This window comes from Pleurotus ostreatus, assembly GCF_014466165.1.
Source record: "Pleurotus ostreatus strain PC9 chromosome Unknown scaffold_4, whole genome shotgun sequence".
Lineage (NCBI taxonomy): Eukaryota > Fungi > Basidiomycota > Agaricomycetes > Agaricales > Pleurotaceae > Pleurotus > Pleurotus ostreatus.
The window spans coordinates 305,398-320,828 of NW_023503159.1; the positions used below are offsets into that span (position 1 = coordinate 305,398).

A 15,431-nucleotide genomic window follows, 5' to 3' on the forward strand; every position below is an offset into this window, starting at 1 on the left:
CACCAGTGCGTAGGTGGAACCCGGAAGTATTCAAGTACTATCTCAAGGTAGGCCATGTCCTTTTCGCAGTGTTGAGATATCTTCAACGGTGTTGAGAGCTAAAGCCTTCATTGTGCAAATCTAGACAAGGGTGATTTCCAATCAAGGAAATATGGTTGAACATGAATTCCTTGGCAATGACAGTGATCAACTGGAACAACGTGAGTTGTTTGACTCGACCTTGGAAGCGCTCATTCTTAGAGCTCTCAGCCGATTCTATCGTTGAAGTTGCACGGAGCGCCGTGCCACTAAATCTAACCTACGCTCAAGTCCTCCTGGAAGTCGAGCTCGCAGACGATCCAGCGTATCTGAACCAATTTGGTTCATCCCTCCTGGCGCGCTTCGAGGACGGCCCAAAGGACGCAGCCGTTGAAGACCTCAATGATGCTATCGCGGCACTACGCCGGGCAAGCGATCTCACGCCCGACGACCACACAGATAAACCGAGATTCCTTGCTAGCCTCTCGTCCGCTCTTAAAGCTCGATTCGACCGACTCAAAGCCACCAGCGATGGACAAGATGCCATCATCGCCCTTCGACGAGCCGACGAACTTGCGCCCGATGATGAGGTGGAGAGACCCAACTGGTTGAACAAGCTTGGAATGATCTTGTATACCACTTACAAGGAAAGCAAGAACCTCGACGACCTCGAAGCATCTATCTCCGCGTTTCGTCGTGCCTGTGACCTCACTCCTGACAATGCCCAACGCGCTAGCGACAAGGCCGATCACCTGCTTAATCTTGGATCCACGCGCTATGAGTTATTTGCGAGCACGAAGGACCTCAAGGACCTGGATGACGCTCTCGAATCCCTTCGTCTTTGTAATGCGCTTACGCCTGTGGATCACGAGAGCAAACCGTTTCGACTGCTACTACTGTCGCAGATCCTCAGCCTTCGCTTCCACCATCGAAATGATACCAAGGACCGTGACGAGGCTATTTCAATGCAGCGCCAAGCGGTTGAATGTTCTCCAGACGACTACGCAGACAAAGGGCAGGGGCTAACTGAGCTCGGCGGCATGATCTTCCGGCGCTTCGAAGTCAACAACGACCTCAACGATCTAAATGATTCAATTGCCGTGCTTGAGCAAGGGAACAACCTCCTCGCGGACGGGCATATGACCAAACCCGTGTATTTAACCCTCCTACTGGTCGCTTTCAAACGCAGATACGAGCTTCTCTCGGACCCAAAAGATCTCGATGGTGCGGTCTCGGCGGGACGACGTGCAATTACTCTCGATCTCTCGGGCCAATCGCAGCACTTACTTGCAGAAATTCTGCATACAAGATTCGTGCGTACCGGTGCGATAGAGGATCTTCAGGAGGCCATCACCCTGTCTTCTCGAGCCACTGAAGTATCCTGTGACGGGGACGCTTCCCGAGCAGCCCAATTGACCTGTCTCGGCCTTTCCCTTCGTCTGCGCTTCATCCACCTCGGGGACCCCAATGACCTCGAACTTGCCATCATGATTCTACGCCAAGTTTGTGAACTCAACCCCAAAAGCCAGATTATTCAGACCAACCTTGGAGGCCTCTTGCAGGAACGATATGAACGCTTCGGGAATGTGAAGGATCTAGAAGATGCTATCGCAGTCCTTCGCCGTGCCAACGAACTCGTATCGGACGATCCTGTCGACAAGACCACCTGCCTGAATAATCTAGGTCTGTCTCTTTGGGCCCGGTTCAGAATCCTCAAGGAAGCCACCAAGGACCTCGATGAGGCGGCTGACTTACTTCGTCAGGCAGAAGCACGCATCCCACGCAATAGCCCAGAAAAGCCCCTATGTCTCCACAACCTCGCGTGCATCTACGAAAGCCGCTTCGGTGCTAGCGGAGACATCAAGGACATTGAAGAAGCCATAACGTTGCTTGAACAAGCTGGCAAGCTCGCTACGGGCGACCATACTTTCGAAGCTTCTCGTCTAGGGGAGCTAGCCACAGCATTACATAGTCGCTACCGGCATCTCAACGACATTAACGACCTTTCTTCTGCAATTGCTTCAATGAATGCTGCTGTTCAGCTCACCCCCAACGGACGCCCAGATTTAGCCAACCGTTTGCATAATCTTGCGGCCTTCCTCTTGGCCCGTTTTGAGCGCCTTGCTGATGAGAAAGATTTGAAAGATGCAGCGTCACTGTTTTCCCGTGCAGCTGCACTCACACCGGTCGACCACCCTAATAAGAAGGCACGCATAGAACGGGCAAACGCGTCCGCCAGATTGTTGCATTCAAAGCAACATGCGACTAAACACAAGGAACACAACACTGCTGGCACTAGTAAAGCGAAGCGGAAAGTTGAAGACAAATGCCTCATCATGTAGAAGGTAATACTGTCGTCCATTCATCATTCATGGCGCGTATAGTAGTCCCTATGTACTGTTTTGTCACACATACGCCATATATTGCGTGTTGCGTTGTCCGGCATCTCGCGGTCCGACACCCCTAGTGTGAATTTACCCACTTGACGTGAGCATCGACACTTGCTCTTGAACGCGATGGCGGACGAGTCCTCACCTTTGCTAGCGAACGGGCCCACCGCCAATCATCCTCGAGTCTACACGGACGCGTCACAAGACACCGCCAGCCCAAATTTGGCCGCCCATGATGATGAGGAACGTGGTCACGATGACCATAAGCCACAGGTCTCCATGGTCAAAATTGTGGGTTGTGGGCACTAGTCTCCGGTTGGATGGTCCCGAGCTGAGCGCGCATGCGGGCTATCTAGGTTGTACCAATGGCGATAGGAATCTTTCTGGCTGCCATGGACGGAACGATAGTTGTCAGCTGTACGTGACTGTCCTTGATCACGATATTGAAATGAATGCAGATTGCAGCGTACGCGGCCATCGGTAGCGAATTAAATCAGTTACAAAGCACCAGTTGGATCGCAACAGGCTATATGCTAACTTTGACGAGCTTCCAGTGAGTTGCGCGGTTCTTGAGGATCAAAGACTCCTAACCCGGCACTCCAGACCTTTGTATGGCAAAATGAGTGACATATTCGGACGCAAGAGCTGCCTGTTGTTTGCATACAGTATTTTCGCTTTGGGCTGCCTGCTGTGCGGCCTTGCACGCAACATGAATGAATTAATCGCTGCTCGGGCGTTCGCTGGTATCGGAGGCGGGGGCATGACAACGTGAGTGAACCTCGCAAGCAGTGGGAGGAATTCTCATCATCATGGAATAGTGTGGTAAGTATTATTATGTCCGACATTGTTCCGTTGCGGTCGAGGGGCACATGGCAAGGTTTGTCTCCTCACCAACGAACTTTACGATGATCTGTACTTGATGGTGCACAGGTGTATTGAATATCGTGTTCGCTACCGGATCTGCAGCAGGTGCACCTCTCGGCGGGTTCTTGGCCGACAGCATAGGGTGGCGATGGTACGCGCGGCCTTCAGAGCTCACGCCTTCGTTTCCCTTACTTTTACATTTCAGGGCCTTTCTTGTCCAAGTCCCAATGACCCTCCTCGCAATCGCGTCCGTCTCTCTCGCGCTTGACCTTCCCAAAGTAGATTTTTCCGATTTCCATGCAAAGCTCAGGCGCGTCGACTTCCCCGGCGCTATAACTCTCGTCCTCGCCGTCTTCTTCCTTCTCTTCGGTTTAGACCGCGGTGGTAATATTGCTTGGGATGATAAATTCACTATCGCCTCGCTTTCCGCTTTCGGCGCTCTTTGTCTTCTCTTCTGGACGATTGAAATGGAGATTGCGAAGGAACCATTTGCTCCTCGTCGCATCATCGTAAACCGGTCCTTGATAGCTAGCTACCTCGTGAACTTCTTTGGCATGGCTTCCGGACTGTCATTACTCTTTCATATTTCACTGTGGCTGCAAGCAGTACAAGGCAAATCTGCCTCTGCAGCAGGAGTGTGGTTGTTGTGGAGTATCGGAGGAAGTGTCACTGGTAGTTTGGGCGGCGGACTCATCATGCAGGCGACGGGGAAGTATTATTATTTGACTTTGGGTGCTTATGTTGCTCTTTTTGGAGGTGGTCTGTTGATCACGTTGGTGACTGGTCTGATCACGACTTCCTTTGCTGGTCTCGCTATTGGTATGCACAATTCTTTTCGCATGCTCGTTCTTGAATTCTGATGGAGTCCCTGATGACTTGAAGGTTTGGTGCTTTCAAGTTTAGGCAATGGTTTGTGAACTCTGTATTCCCCAAATTCTCCCCTAACCAACAACGCCTTCGTCAGGTAGCGGTGTTACCACAAGTCTCATTGCACTCATTGCCAACGCTGGTCCAAAGGATCAGGCCATCGCCACAGCTGGTGAGTATTCTTCCCTTGCATCTTCCATATGCCTCCGGCTAATTAGAGGACAGTATCCTACCTTTTCCGTTCTCTGGGCTCGGTAGTTGGGTTGTCTGTTGGGAGCTCATTGGTACAAGGGACGTTACGTACTGCACTTCGAAAAAAGTTAGATGGGACCGATATCGAGGAGGTACTTTCATTCAATACGTGTCACGTGCGAAGGTGGTTTCTGATGGCGTTCGTTTTGCAGCTCATTCGACGCGTTCGGGAATCCTTGACCTATGTTGATACACTCGATCCCGGTACCCAGGCCGCCGTAAGGAGCTCGTACGCACAAGCGGTGCATGTTACACTTCTTTTCACGACTTCTATGGGTGCACTGGCCGCCATCTCAGCTATTTTCATTAAAGAAAAGCCATTAACTAGATCACCACCAAATTGATGAAATCAGTAGGAATATAATCCTTCTAGAAGTATCGGCCCCTACAGTTTAAAAATCACGCATTTTGTGGCAATGGCTGCATCCGCTCTGCCCCCTCGTCCCAACTTTCTTTGCAATTACCCTTGGCATGGTTCGATTCGCTTCATTCTTCATCGTCGTCGTCGCCGCGGTTGGGGGGTTTTGTACCCCTCTTAAACGCACAGCGAACGAAATCAAACAAGATATAACCATCCTGACATCAAAGGCGTCGGAAATGGCATCAAGTATCGATGCGTTTGTCACCCCAGACATACGTGCAGCGCTGGTACGTAGACCTCAGCATCCCCTCCAGCTGTTATCACTGACAGTTTAACCGAGGTAGGCAGTGCACGTAGCCAACGGCCAGGTCAATACAAATTTGAAGCAAGCTACGACCCATGCTCTGGTAACATGTCAACTTCTCTAGTCCCACCGCTGTCTATTGATCGCCGGTGATACTTTCAAGGCAACGCCTCGGCTGGAATTGGCGGATGCCCAAGACATCGTCAGGCTTCTAAAAGGAAATGTAGACGTCGATGGGAGAGCTCTGGTCCTGGTACGCCCTTGATAGTAACGATATTCAAAGTCTCAATAAAAAGTTTTAGTTACGGACTAAAGTCAATTTGGTTAAGGCTATTCCAGTTAATGGCACCGTTGCTCTCGTCAACGGCGACCTCATCACCACTAGCAAGGCTTTTAGCAAGTACATTGACGCACTGAAGGCGATAATCCTGGTATGGCAAGCTTTTATCTCTGTAATTGACCATTAGAAGTTACTCTGGTTTAGCACGAAGATCAGACAAATGCGCTCGCTGCTCTTGAAGCCAAGGCTGCTGCGGACTTCGCACGGACCGCTGCCCTGTTCGTTTGAATATGCATAACAACGAACCGCATGCCCGACTTGTAGAGCGTGGAGAGAATACATTTTGACATCCTCCTATACTGTCCTTTTCCACAGGCTGAAGAAGAGCCCGTCCGTCGCGAGAATGCTGAGAAAATCACATTTGTCTCTTCTTGCTATTTGATAGACACTTCAGAGTGCGTAATATCCCATCAAATTATGTTCTTAATGCGATGATTTTCCCCTGCTTTGCAGGAACACACATCCTAGGCCCTACCTGCTTGTGTCGGAAATTCTTTGTTAGTAATCATGGGTTCCAGTTCCTCATGGTCACCTTCAATCTCGCTGGAGACGTGTCCACACCGTCTCATATGGGCTAAATAGCTCAGTCGCCAACGTACGCTCCGGGTGCAAAGGAGCCAATGGGAAAAGGACGCGATCAAAAGTGTCGTCGTCGACTAGCGATAAATAAGTTCGTAATTGCAGTTCGTCCCACGCCGAAGGAGTCGCAAACAGCTTGGATCCGACCCACCAGGTCAAGAACATATGCTCAAAGCTTCTTTCTGCATCCGTGCAGCTGGGAGACAATTCGGATATTCCGAAGAGGCGTGTGTAGGAACAGAAGCTACATCAAGTACTGTGGGTAGGCCCTTTCCCCACACTCGGACTTACTAACGGAAACTGGGACCTCCCCAGATCATGACCCTGTCAGTGCTGCAATGCTTTGCATTCGTCTGGGCAGTTGGTTTCGGGGCAATACTAAGCTCGGCTCTCTCTTCGAATGTAGATTTCGACGCTGGCGACATTATTTCTGTGCATATCTCTCCCATTTAGATCGGCTTCTCTTGATCCTTGCGCCTCGCCGCTGCCAGAAATGCATTCGTGGGCGCGTTGACGGTGATCCATATTTCCAATGCACCCGACTCACAAACGCCATCACCTAACCACGCACAAATTCGCACTCTACATTCCATGTGATAGTCAGCTAGGAAACACGAAGCTATTTTAGGCAGTATGTGGCCTCTAGCCCGCACGATCCTCCGCTAAACAAAGATGCCTGCATGGTAGCCATGATTCTTGACATTCCATTTACATCATTTGATCGTATACGTGTCCCATCCTACCGTTGGAAGACGTGAGTTCCCCTAGTCATGGGGATGATCATTCGAGATTCGACATTATGTTTGGAAATTGGCTAAAAGGACATTGTCCAAGTGGCACCATATATCTCTATCTATAAAAGCGCAACAACGAGCTTTCACTTCCAGTCACCTCAACATAGTTGTTCTACAGCTCCAGAGTCTTAGCACCATGGTTAAATTCACTTTCTTCGCGTTCGCTGCCTTCCTCGTCGGTTCGGCCGTCTCCTCCCCTACGAAGCGTACGGTGGCACAAGTGGAATCAGACATCGCTAGCATCTCCACTCAGGTCACTACATTGGATAACGATATCACTGCTTTCCCCAACACTGGCGGGAGTTTGCTCAACGCGCTAGTAGGTATCTTCTGTTCGCCCGAGGTGCTTTATGCTCATTGAATCCAAAAGGCCATCCATACGGCTTCAACCAATTTGATCTCAACCATCGGCACCACCACTAGTGACGTCCAGGTGAAGGATACAGGTCAACTATGATGGCCGCATTGTAACATGGGTCGTTCTCTAGAGCACCGGTGCTTTCTCAGAGGCGGATGGTCAAACTATCCTCAACTCCTTCCTTGCGATTGAGCCAGTCATTGATCATGCCTTAACTCAGGTTTGCTTCAGTCTCAATTCCACCGTGTCTGTCTCATCCACGCCCGTAATTACTAATTAGATCGCGGCGAAGAAGGCGGCATTCCAAGCTCTTCCAATTGGTGGAATCCCCGCACTTGTCAAACAGGACCTTGGCCAACTGAACTCGGCAACTACAGCCTTGGCCAACGGACTCATTGCATCTGCCCCTGTGAGTTGCATTCACGGCCTGAAGTCTTGCGAGGCTGACGGTTTCTAGGCGGATCTCGTGGCTCCATCAACCAGCCTTCGTGATCGTCTCGTCGCTGCATTTGCTCCTGCAATTGCGGCATACGCTGATGCTTAAGTCTTTAACAGGGGTTGAACAGGGGGTTTCTACTTACATGTTTGCTTGTTTATGGAATTACCAAAATATCACACCTTGAGTAGATTCCCATGATGATACATGTGCATTTGCACGGCATCAAGATGTCGTCCCATGATCGACGTACGGCTTGTAGAGTTCATAAAGCCGGTACATGATAGAAAGTGGGTTTCGTGACCCTGTTCCCCACCTTCGTTGACGAGTATAAATCTGACATGGCAACGCATGCGCTCCTCAACTCTCTGAAGGCCAACAAAACGGCGTTCGGAGTTTGGCTGACCCTTCCAGGACTCTTCCATGCTCGTACCGTCGCGCAGGCCAGCCCCAATATATCATGGATCTGCATCGATAGTGAACATGGGCTTGTGCCTCTTGTCCCCTCTGCTGCAGAGACGGTAGCTTCAATCCACGGAGCCGTCGGTGGCACCGCAGGACCAAGTGCCATTGTGCGCATTCCCGCGACTGGCGCATCAGACAGTACGAGCTGGCAAATCAAGTACGCTCTAGACGCTGGCGCTAGAGGCGTTATCGTCCCCATGGTACATGTTCACAATATCGCCATGGGTCATCTTGATAAATACGACGCTTAGGTTTCTACTGCCGAAAAAGCGAGGGAAGTGGCCTCCGATTGCCGCTTCCCTCCTATCGGAAGGCGTGGATTTGGAAGTCCATTTACCCAAGGGAACTGGGGCCTCAGCACCGCAGACTATCTGACATTTGCGAACGATAGTGTCGTGGTCATGGTTCAAATCGAGACTCCGGAGGCGGTTAAGAACGTAAAGGAGATTGCAGGCGTTGACGGGATTGGTGAATACGAATTGTTGGACCTTCTAGCTTCAATCACTGACTCAGTAATAGATGTATTGTTCATTGGCCCATATGACCTATCCATTTCACTCGGCTATCCTCCCCCATCACCTGACCCTCACCCAGAAGTCGAGAAAATCATCCAGCAAATCCTACATAGTGCCCACGATGCTGGGAAGAAGTGGTGTGTACGGAGATACCTGGGTCGTATAAACCTGCTCATCTATCGCACGAAGCGCAATATTCTGTATTTCTGGTTCTCAGTCGGCCCGCAGAGCCGCTGAAGGGTTCGACATCGTGAGTTCCGTAGTTTTGTTCTGTACCTTGCTAACCAAGTCCTATTTATTGAGATCAACGTCACAAGTGACACAGGAGCAATGTCTGAGGGTATCGCCAGACAGCTCTCCTCCGCCACAGCATGATTCAAACGGAGAGGAGAGAAGAGGCTGTTTAGCACAACATTGCGGTTTGTTTGTATGAAAGCCGACGTTGGTCAAAGATAGTAATAAGGCTTCGTTAATCGCAATATATCCCGCCGTTGATAGAGATCTGAGGGCACATCCAATCGTGAGCATTAGCAGCGGCAGATGAATATGGTTGTAGCGTACGCTTTGCCCTATTAGTGATATTTGAATAGAGCCGTAGAGCAACACATCGTGGGCCACGCACCTGTGATATACGAGGCTTCCTTTGATACCAAGTATGAGACTAATCCTGCAACCTCGTCCGAGGTCCCAAACCTGCGAAGGGGTACATGATCGGTGTACTTGTATTGGGGTGCGACCGCGTAAGTATATGAAGACGAAGAGGGAAAGGTAAACTCACTCCCTTAAAGAACCCCTCTGGGTCTCCTGAGGCGTCTCCCAGGATTTGCTCTGATTAGTATTGATGGATGAATCAGATGGGCAGTCGGACATCTGAACCTTCGAAGTCGTGATACGTACTCATCCTTGTGTCAATCATGCCAGGTGAGTATGCATTGACCGTGATATCGTGCTTCGCTAACTCGACCGCTGGGGGAATAGTGTGGGTCTCGCGGAGTAGCTACAGATATCCACCTACCTGCCGCCTGGGTCAATCCACGGATCGTGAACTTGCTGGATGAGTACGCAGACAAATGCGACCAGCCTACGAAGAGGCTTCATACTTCTAGAAACCATCCGGGGACACTAAAGATGGCATCCTCACCCTGCTTTCCGGCTAGTGACGACGCCCCAATGATACGACCCCCACGACCTTGGTCCACCATTTGTTTCGCTGCGTACTTGTAGCACAGGAACGTCCCTCTGCCGTTCACGGCCTGGACTTCGTCCCAGTCCTCGGCTTCAACTAGAAACTAGGTTAATGACGATATTCACCGGCCGATCACTCGCCCATGTACCCTCTAAGAGAGGCTTCATTAGGACAATACCCGCGTTCGCGATCATCTGCTGGTATTTAGTCATACTGGCAACATAAGTAAACGTCAATCATACCACATCGAGACTTCCTAGGTCCTTAACAGTTCGTTTGATCATTCCTTGGACTTCTGCCTCAGACTTTACGTCGGCTGGTACAATGGTGCACTTGCGCCCGCGGTTCTTTACTTCTGCTGCAAGGCTCTCAACTAGCCCTTGACTTGCGTGGAGATCGTTGAGGGCAAGATCGTAACCGTCTCGTGCGAGGCGGAGGGCAATAGCACGTCCAAGGCCACGTCCAGCTCCAGTAATGAGTGCAACACCCAGGGTCGACATGAGAATACAGAGAGAGGGAAGGAATGAAGAGTGTCGGTACGTGCACACGGGTTTTCCTTTTTATTCTAGGTTGGGTTCCGAGATACGGTGGAGTCATTGAGTGAGTTTGAAGGTTCCGGCATTTCCTTTGATTAGACAGTTACGCCACATTCCCTTCGTCGATGCATCGAAGAAGGTGCATAATAAGGAATGTATACCGAGATCCTCTCTGGAACTGCTATCGAACCTAACCAGTCGGCGGTGCTGGAGAAACCTCGCGATTTCCGCGAGAATGGGAACTCGAAAGACAGGTATAATGAGGGAGCGCGGAAGTTTGACTTCATCTGACTTCATCTGAGATGCAAGTGAAAACGTAAGCTATATTCGTCGATGGCACGGGCACGAACACCCTCTACACAGACAATGAGCCAACACAAAGCAGACTACTCAAGTGAGGATGCGCCCGCCGTTAATAGAGACCTACAGGAATACTGTCAGAAAGCATGTTTATCGGCAGTGAATTGGGGCGAATACGAACCGTTTGCCCTAGGCAATCATAAATGAATTCAACCATCAACTCGCGAATACCGTTGAAAGAATACCTACCGGTTATGAAGGAAGCATCCCTCGAGGCAAGGTAGGACACTAGTCCCGCGACTTCGTCAGGGGAGCCGTATCTCCTAAGAGGAATAGTACGGAATTGCTGTCGAAGGAATGTATTGAATCAGTGCGAATCACCGTAGAGAAGACTCACCTCTTCTTGTTCTCCTCCCGGGTTGGCAGAAGCTTCGACGACCTGGGCCACTGAGCATCCCATGAACTGGTGTAGAGAGCACATGTTATGAACAACACGTACTCATATTGGTATCGATGGGGCCTGGAGCATATCCATTGGCAGTAATAGAATAGGGGGCGAGTTCTTGTGCTGTAGATTAGTCAGGATAGGCGAGAGTACCTATGTTCGGTATATCTCCAACGTACCAGCTGCGTGTACGATTCCACGGACTGCAAACTTGCTTGCAGAATAGGAAATAAGGCCTAGATTTCCTGTCGGGGCCAGTCAAAATCCGTCTCAACGGGCCCACTGGCAGACCCCAGTGACATTACCTTGCATTCCACTGGTAGACGCCGCCGCGAGGAGCCTGCCTCCCCGGCCTTGTGTAATCATCTGCTGAGCGCCGTATTTGAAACAGAATAGGACGCCCTTCGCGTTAACCTCAAGGTGTTGATCCCAGGACTCATTTGAGGCTATCGAACGTCCGCGCCAAGACCGATTGAGCGTCTGTGCTCTATCCACGGTCCGGAGGAGACGCACCATCCAAGATACCGTCCGCCCGCAGGATGCCTGCATTGGCGACCATCTATGAAAGCCGCGCCGCGCCGATCAGTATTGGATGCGAAGCTACAGAGTGCACCACATGTACGCACCACGTCTAACCCACCCAAGTCCTGTACAGCTTGATCAACCATCTTGCTGACCTCTTTTTCGTGGGCCACATTAGCGGTGAGGACGGAAGCCTTCCTCCCAAATTTGGAGACTTCTTGTCTGACTGCTTCAATTTTGGGTAGACTGACATGAACATCGTTCAGAGCGATATCAAATCCGTCCTTAGCCAAACGGAGGGCAATGGCACGCCCGATTCCGCCCCCAGCGCCAGTGACTAAAGCGACTCCCAGAGATGCCATGAGGCGAGATTGTTCATCAAGCGAGCATTCCACCAGGTTATATACACTGTGATCACGAGTGCCTCGCGCAAAGGCATAGAATGATGGTAATTCGATGTAATTCGATATGGTGGGTCTGCAATATGGGTCAGACCGTGGCATGGTGACTGCGGGGAATTCCAATCTCTGAGAAAATGAATCAGTAATACAAGGCCTCTTCGGTGGGGAACGAAGACATTGCGTGAGAGTGGAAGCCGAGAATAGTGCCATGTTGGGAAGATTACCATAAAAGGTATAAATGAGTATAGGAGTAGATAGGAGCTCTATTGCACTGGAAAAATACCTTGGCATGAATTTGGGCTAGCGATGAGATTTAGAGTACTACAGAACACCTCGTAGCCCTCAATCTGTAAAAAGAGGATAGTCATAAGCCGATGTAATAGGTGAAAAATGCGTAAGACTACGAACTTTCACATATGGATACTTGAAGTTCAGGGGACTTAGCTTTTCACATATAACTCTACCAATCTATACCATACTGGAAGTAGATGTATCAATCAAGAAAACTGTGTAAGACTGAATGTCTGCAAAGACGGGACATGCCACAAACAAGGATCCCCTGACCCCTGGCTAACCTTGATGTTGTTTATCTGGAAAAGAAAGATAAGACGGCTGAAACATTGCTGGAATACGTACATCAGCTATCTAAGCGACGTTCAAAGTAGCAACTCATGACCGACCGATGATGTTGGCACGGATCTCGACTTGATGAGGCGTTGGACGAGACTGATCCCTCTTCACATAGCTGGGCATAATGACCGACGGTACATGGATTCTCCGACTGCGAATATGGGTATATGGGTGTGAACGAGCATCATATGAGTCGACTTCTTGATACGAATACAACATTGAATGATGTTCCCGTCACTGTTCCCATTTATTGACAAGCGTGTACAAAACGAAATCACAGTACCCTATTAAATAGGAGGCGCCCCTGATTGACTTGGGACGTAAATCGTTGCAGGCTTGGTGTGCAAGATGCACCCTTCCATTTGACCACTTCTATCAGAAAAGTAACATGGGGGTCATCGCCTGTGTGCGTAAACTTCTTGGAGCATTCCTGCGTAAGTTCCTAGATTAAATTAAATCAGATATCTATTTACGCTCGATTGAGGGACCTGCACCTTATTCGTTCAATATTTGACCACGGACAATAGTTCAAAATACATACAGCTCGACACTCTGAATTCTGCCCCACGTAGTTACCAGTCGACAATATTCTTTAACTCCCCTCTAACAGTCTCCAATGGATTGTTTGGTAGAACGCCGGGGTGCACCGTCCTGGGGTGCCGGGGAACCTTCTGCCGAACTACTCCGTCGAGTTTCCGAGTCCCCCAAGGCCTCATGACCTAGTAAAATACAGTCGTTACTGTCTTACCTCAGGCTCAACGAGTTGAGGCAACTTCTTTCGGATCCTGGAATGAAGCCCGTCGCCGTACAACAGAAATGCTGAGGCCCGCTGGGTTCATCGATAGTCCAAGCAGATGCGCAAAAGCAGGGCTGTGGAAAATTGCAGTAACATGATTCGGGCAGTTGTTTCACGAAATACCAGATGCTCCGGCCGTCAGTCATATGTACGGAGAACAAAACACCTACCTCCAGACGAAAGGTCCAATACGACATCGACTGGCGCATTGTTTCCAGAGCGCTCGAAGGGCTGGAGAGCTTGCTGATAAATACTTCGTAAGAAGCGCTGCTTTGAGTCATACACCGCAAGGTTGACGACATTAGCTACAAGCCATGGGAGTCGGAAGCGGCAATGACTTAGAGTTAAAATGCCAGCAGGGCGGGGAAACGGAGAGCACGTGGCGCCGCCACTCAGCAGATTTCGCCATAATTTGTCATTTGGGCGAGGTCCTGGTTATTATCATGAATGAAACAGCAATGGCAACTCAAAATTTTACCTATAAGTACGGCGACTACCTGCTAAGCAGCCCCCCACAATCCCCTCGCCCCGAAACATACCCCGCCATCCTTGGTCCCCTTTTCCATCATGTCGCCATCTATCATACACACCTCAAATCAGTCGGTCTCCACAAATGGCCACAGTAACGGCCATACGAACGGATCTGTCTCCAAGAAATCGTCGCAGCATGGCGGGTTTGGAACACGCGCTATACATGTCGGCTCTGAGCCTAGCGAGGAAACTGGTGCGGTGATACCCGCCATTTCATTGAGCACGACCTACAAGCAGGACGCCGTTGGCGTGCACAAAGTGAGTACCCAGGTAGACTCTACACGAATAGTTTCTGACAAACGACATAGGGCTACGAGTACACGAGATCTCTAAACCCGAACAGAGCCGCCTTGGAGCGCACCCTCGCCGCATTGGAATCCGGTGGTTCCTACGCACTGACTTTCGCGTCCGGCTCTGCCACAACGGGCATTGTTCTCCAGTCCTTGGGACCCGGCGCGCACGTCCTCAGCGTGAACGATGTATACGGCGGTACCTTTCGTTATATGACCCGCGTCGCCAAGGAGCTACAGGGCCTCGAGGTTGATTTCCTTGACCTTGAGAATGCCAGCGACGACGAGATCATCGGTGCGATTCGCCCGAACACGAAGGTCTGTTTCTTTCTCTACCACTCAAGTAATTCACGCTGATCGACGAAAATGGCAATTTGATAGCTTGTCTGGATCGAGTCACCCACGAATCCCACCCTGCGCCTCATCGATATCGCCAAAATCTCCCGCTTGGCAAAATCGCACCCCTCGCAGCCGCTAGTGCTCGTGGACAACACGTTCCTCTCGCCGTTCTACTCCTCGCCGCTGCTGCTCGGTGCCGACCTCGTCATGCACTCGATGACAAAATACATCAACGGCCATTCGGATGTGCTAATGGGTGCGCTGATCCTCCCGGCGTCGCATCGCCACCTGGCGGTGTACGAGAAGCTGCAGTTCCTGCAGAACGCGAGTGGCGCGGTGCCCAGCCCGTACGACTGCTGGCTCGCGCAACGCGGGGCCAAGACGCTGCACCTGCGGATGAAGGCGCACGGCGAGAATGCGTTGCAGGTCGCGCGTGCACTGCAACGCAGCGAGCACGTCGAGGAGGTCATATACCCCGGGCTGAAGACGCACGCGCGCAACCAGCTGGCGTACAAGTCACTCTCTGCGCACGCGAAGAAGTTCGTGGACACGTTCAAGCCGGACGACAGCGACGCTCCGTTCGATTTCCCATTCAGCGGGATGATATCGTTCCGGATTCGGGGTGACGAGGCTACGGCTGAGCGGTTCCTGACGTCGACGCGTCTGTTCACGTTGGCGGAGTCGCTTGGGGGCGTGGAGTCGCTCGCAGAGCACCCTGCACGGATGACGCACGGCAGCATCCCCCCTGCTGAGCGTGCAATCCTCGGAATCGGCGACAACTTGATCAGGCTGAGCGTCGGTGTAGAGGACGCGGATGACCTGGTAGAGGACGTCGAACAAGCGCTTGAATTAGCTGTACGCAGTAACGCTTAATTATAGACCCTAGTACCCATGTAATTCTATACCTGCACA

The 15,431-nt window shown here is 50.8% G+C and overlaps 8 protein-coding genes across 8 annotated transcripts; 6 read left to right on the forward strand and 2 right to left on the reverse strand.

Moving 5' to 3' along the window:
• Positions 1-151: 151 nt before the first annotated feature.
• PC9H_005938 (uncharacterized protein) lies at positions 152-2,360 on the forward strand (the record flags this gene model as incomplete). The annotated part of the gene is made up of 2 exons (XM_036775495.1): positions 152-200; positions 250-2,360. The coding sequence occupies 2 exons, from the start codon at positions 152-154 to the stop codon at positions 2,358-2,360; spliced, it is 2,160 nt and encodes a 719-aa protein (XP_036631514.1).
• A 174-nt stretch (positions 2,361-2,534) lies between these two features.
• On the forward strand, positions 2,535-4,735 carry PC9H_005939 (uncharacterized protein; the record flags this gene model as incomplete). The annotated part of the gene is made up of 10 exons (XM_036775496.1): positions 2,535-2,699; positions 2,765-2,825; positions 2,874-2,961; positions 3,012-3,176; positions 3,227-3,285; positions 3,339-3,423; positions 3,478-4,091; positions 4,237-4,311; positions 4,365-4,483; positions 4,544-4,735. The coding sequence occupies 10 exons, from the start codon at positions 2,535-2,537 to the stop codon at positions 4,733-4,735; spliced, it is 1,623 nt and encodes a 540-aa protein (XP_036631515.1).
• A 127-nt stretch (positions 4,736-4,862) lies between these two features.
• On the forward strand, positions 4,863-5,624 carry PC9H_005940 (uncharacterized protein; the record flags this gene model as incomplete). The annotated part of the gene is made up of 5 exons (XM_036775497.1): positions 4,863-5,039; positions 5,097-5,159; positions 5,220-5,309; positions 5,359-5,487; positions 5,541-5,624. 5 exons carry the CDS (start codon positions 4,863-4,865, stop codon positions 5,622-5,624), a joined length of 543 nt encoding a protein of 180 aa, XP_036631516.1.
• A 1,281-nt stretch (positions 5,625-6,905) lies between these two features.
• PC9H_005941 (uncharacterized protein) lies at positions 6,906-7,671 on the forward strand (the record flags this gene model as incomplete). The annotated part of the gene is made up of 5 exons (XM_036775498.1): positions 6,906-7,088; positions 7,140-7,202; positions 7,258-7,347; positions 7,408-7,536; positions 7,585-7,671. 5 exons carry the CDS (start codon positions 6,906-6,908, stop codon positions 7,669-7,671), a joined length of 552 nt encoding a protein of 183 aa, XP_036631517.1.
• Positions 7,672-7,904: 233 nt separating this feature from the next.
• Positions 7,905-8,780, forward strand: PC9H_005942 (uncharacterized protein; the record flags this gene model as incomplete). The annotated part of the gene is made up of 2 exons (XM_036775499.1): positions 7,905-8,228; positions 8,280-8,780. The coding sequence occupies 2 exons, from the start codon at positions 7,905-7,907 to the stop codon at positions 8,778-8,780; spliced, it is 825 nt and encodes a 274-aa protein (XP_036631518.1).
• A 232-nt stretch (positions 8,781-9,012) lies between these two features.
• Positions 9,013-10,229, reverse strand: PC9H_005943 (uncharacterized protein; the record flags this gene model as incomplete). Its single annotated transcript, XM_036775500.1, has 9 exons — positions 9,013-9,045; positions 9,105-9,112; positions 9,166-9,262; positions 9,322-9,371; positions 9,441-9,509; positions 9,559-9,624; positions 9,685-9,825; positions 9,878-9,923; positions 9,972-10,229. The coding sequence occupies 9 exons, from the start codon at positions 10,227-10,229 to the stop codon at positions 9,013-9,015; spliced, it is 768 nt and encodes a 255-aa protein (XP_036631519.1).
• Positions 10,230-10,655: 426 nt separating this feature from the next.
• On the reverse strand, positions 10,656-11,894 carry PC9H_005944 (uncharacterized protein; the record flags this gene model as incomplete). The annotated part of the gene is made up of 8 exons (XM_036775501.1): positions 10,656-10,688; positions 10,747-10,911; positions 10,963-11,012; positions 11,065-11,133; positions 11,190-11,255; positions 11,316-11,456; positions 11,524-11,569; positions 11,637-11,894. 8 exons carry the CDS (start codon positions 11,892-11,894, stop codon positions 10,656-10,658), a joined length of 828 nt encoding a protein of 275 aa, XP_036631520.1.
• A 2,032-nt stretch (positions 11,895-13,926) lies between these two features.
• Positions 13,927-15,392, forward strand: PC9H_005945 (uncharacterized protein; the record flags this gene model as incomplete). The annotated part of the gene is made up of 3 exons (XM_036775502.1): positions 13,927-14,148; positions 14,199-14,498; positions 14,562-15,392. The coding sequence occupies 3 exons, from the start codon at positions 13,927-13,929 to the stop codon at positions 15,390-15,392; spliced, it is 1,353 nt and encodes a 450-aa protein (XP_036631521.1).
• Between the last annotated feature and the right edge of the window lie 39 nt (positions 15,393-15,431).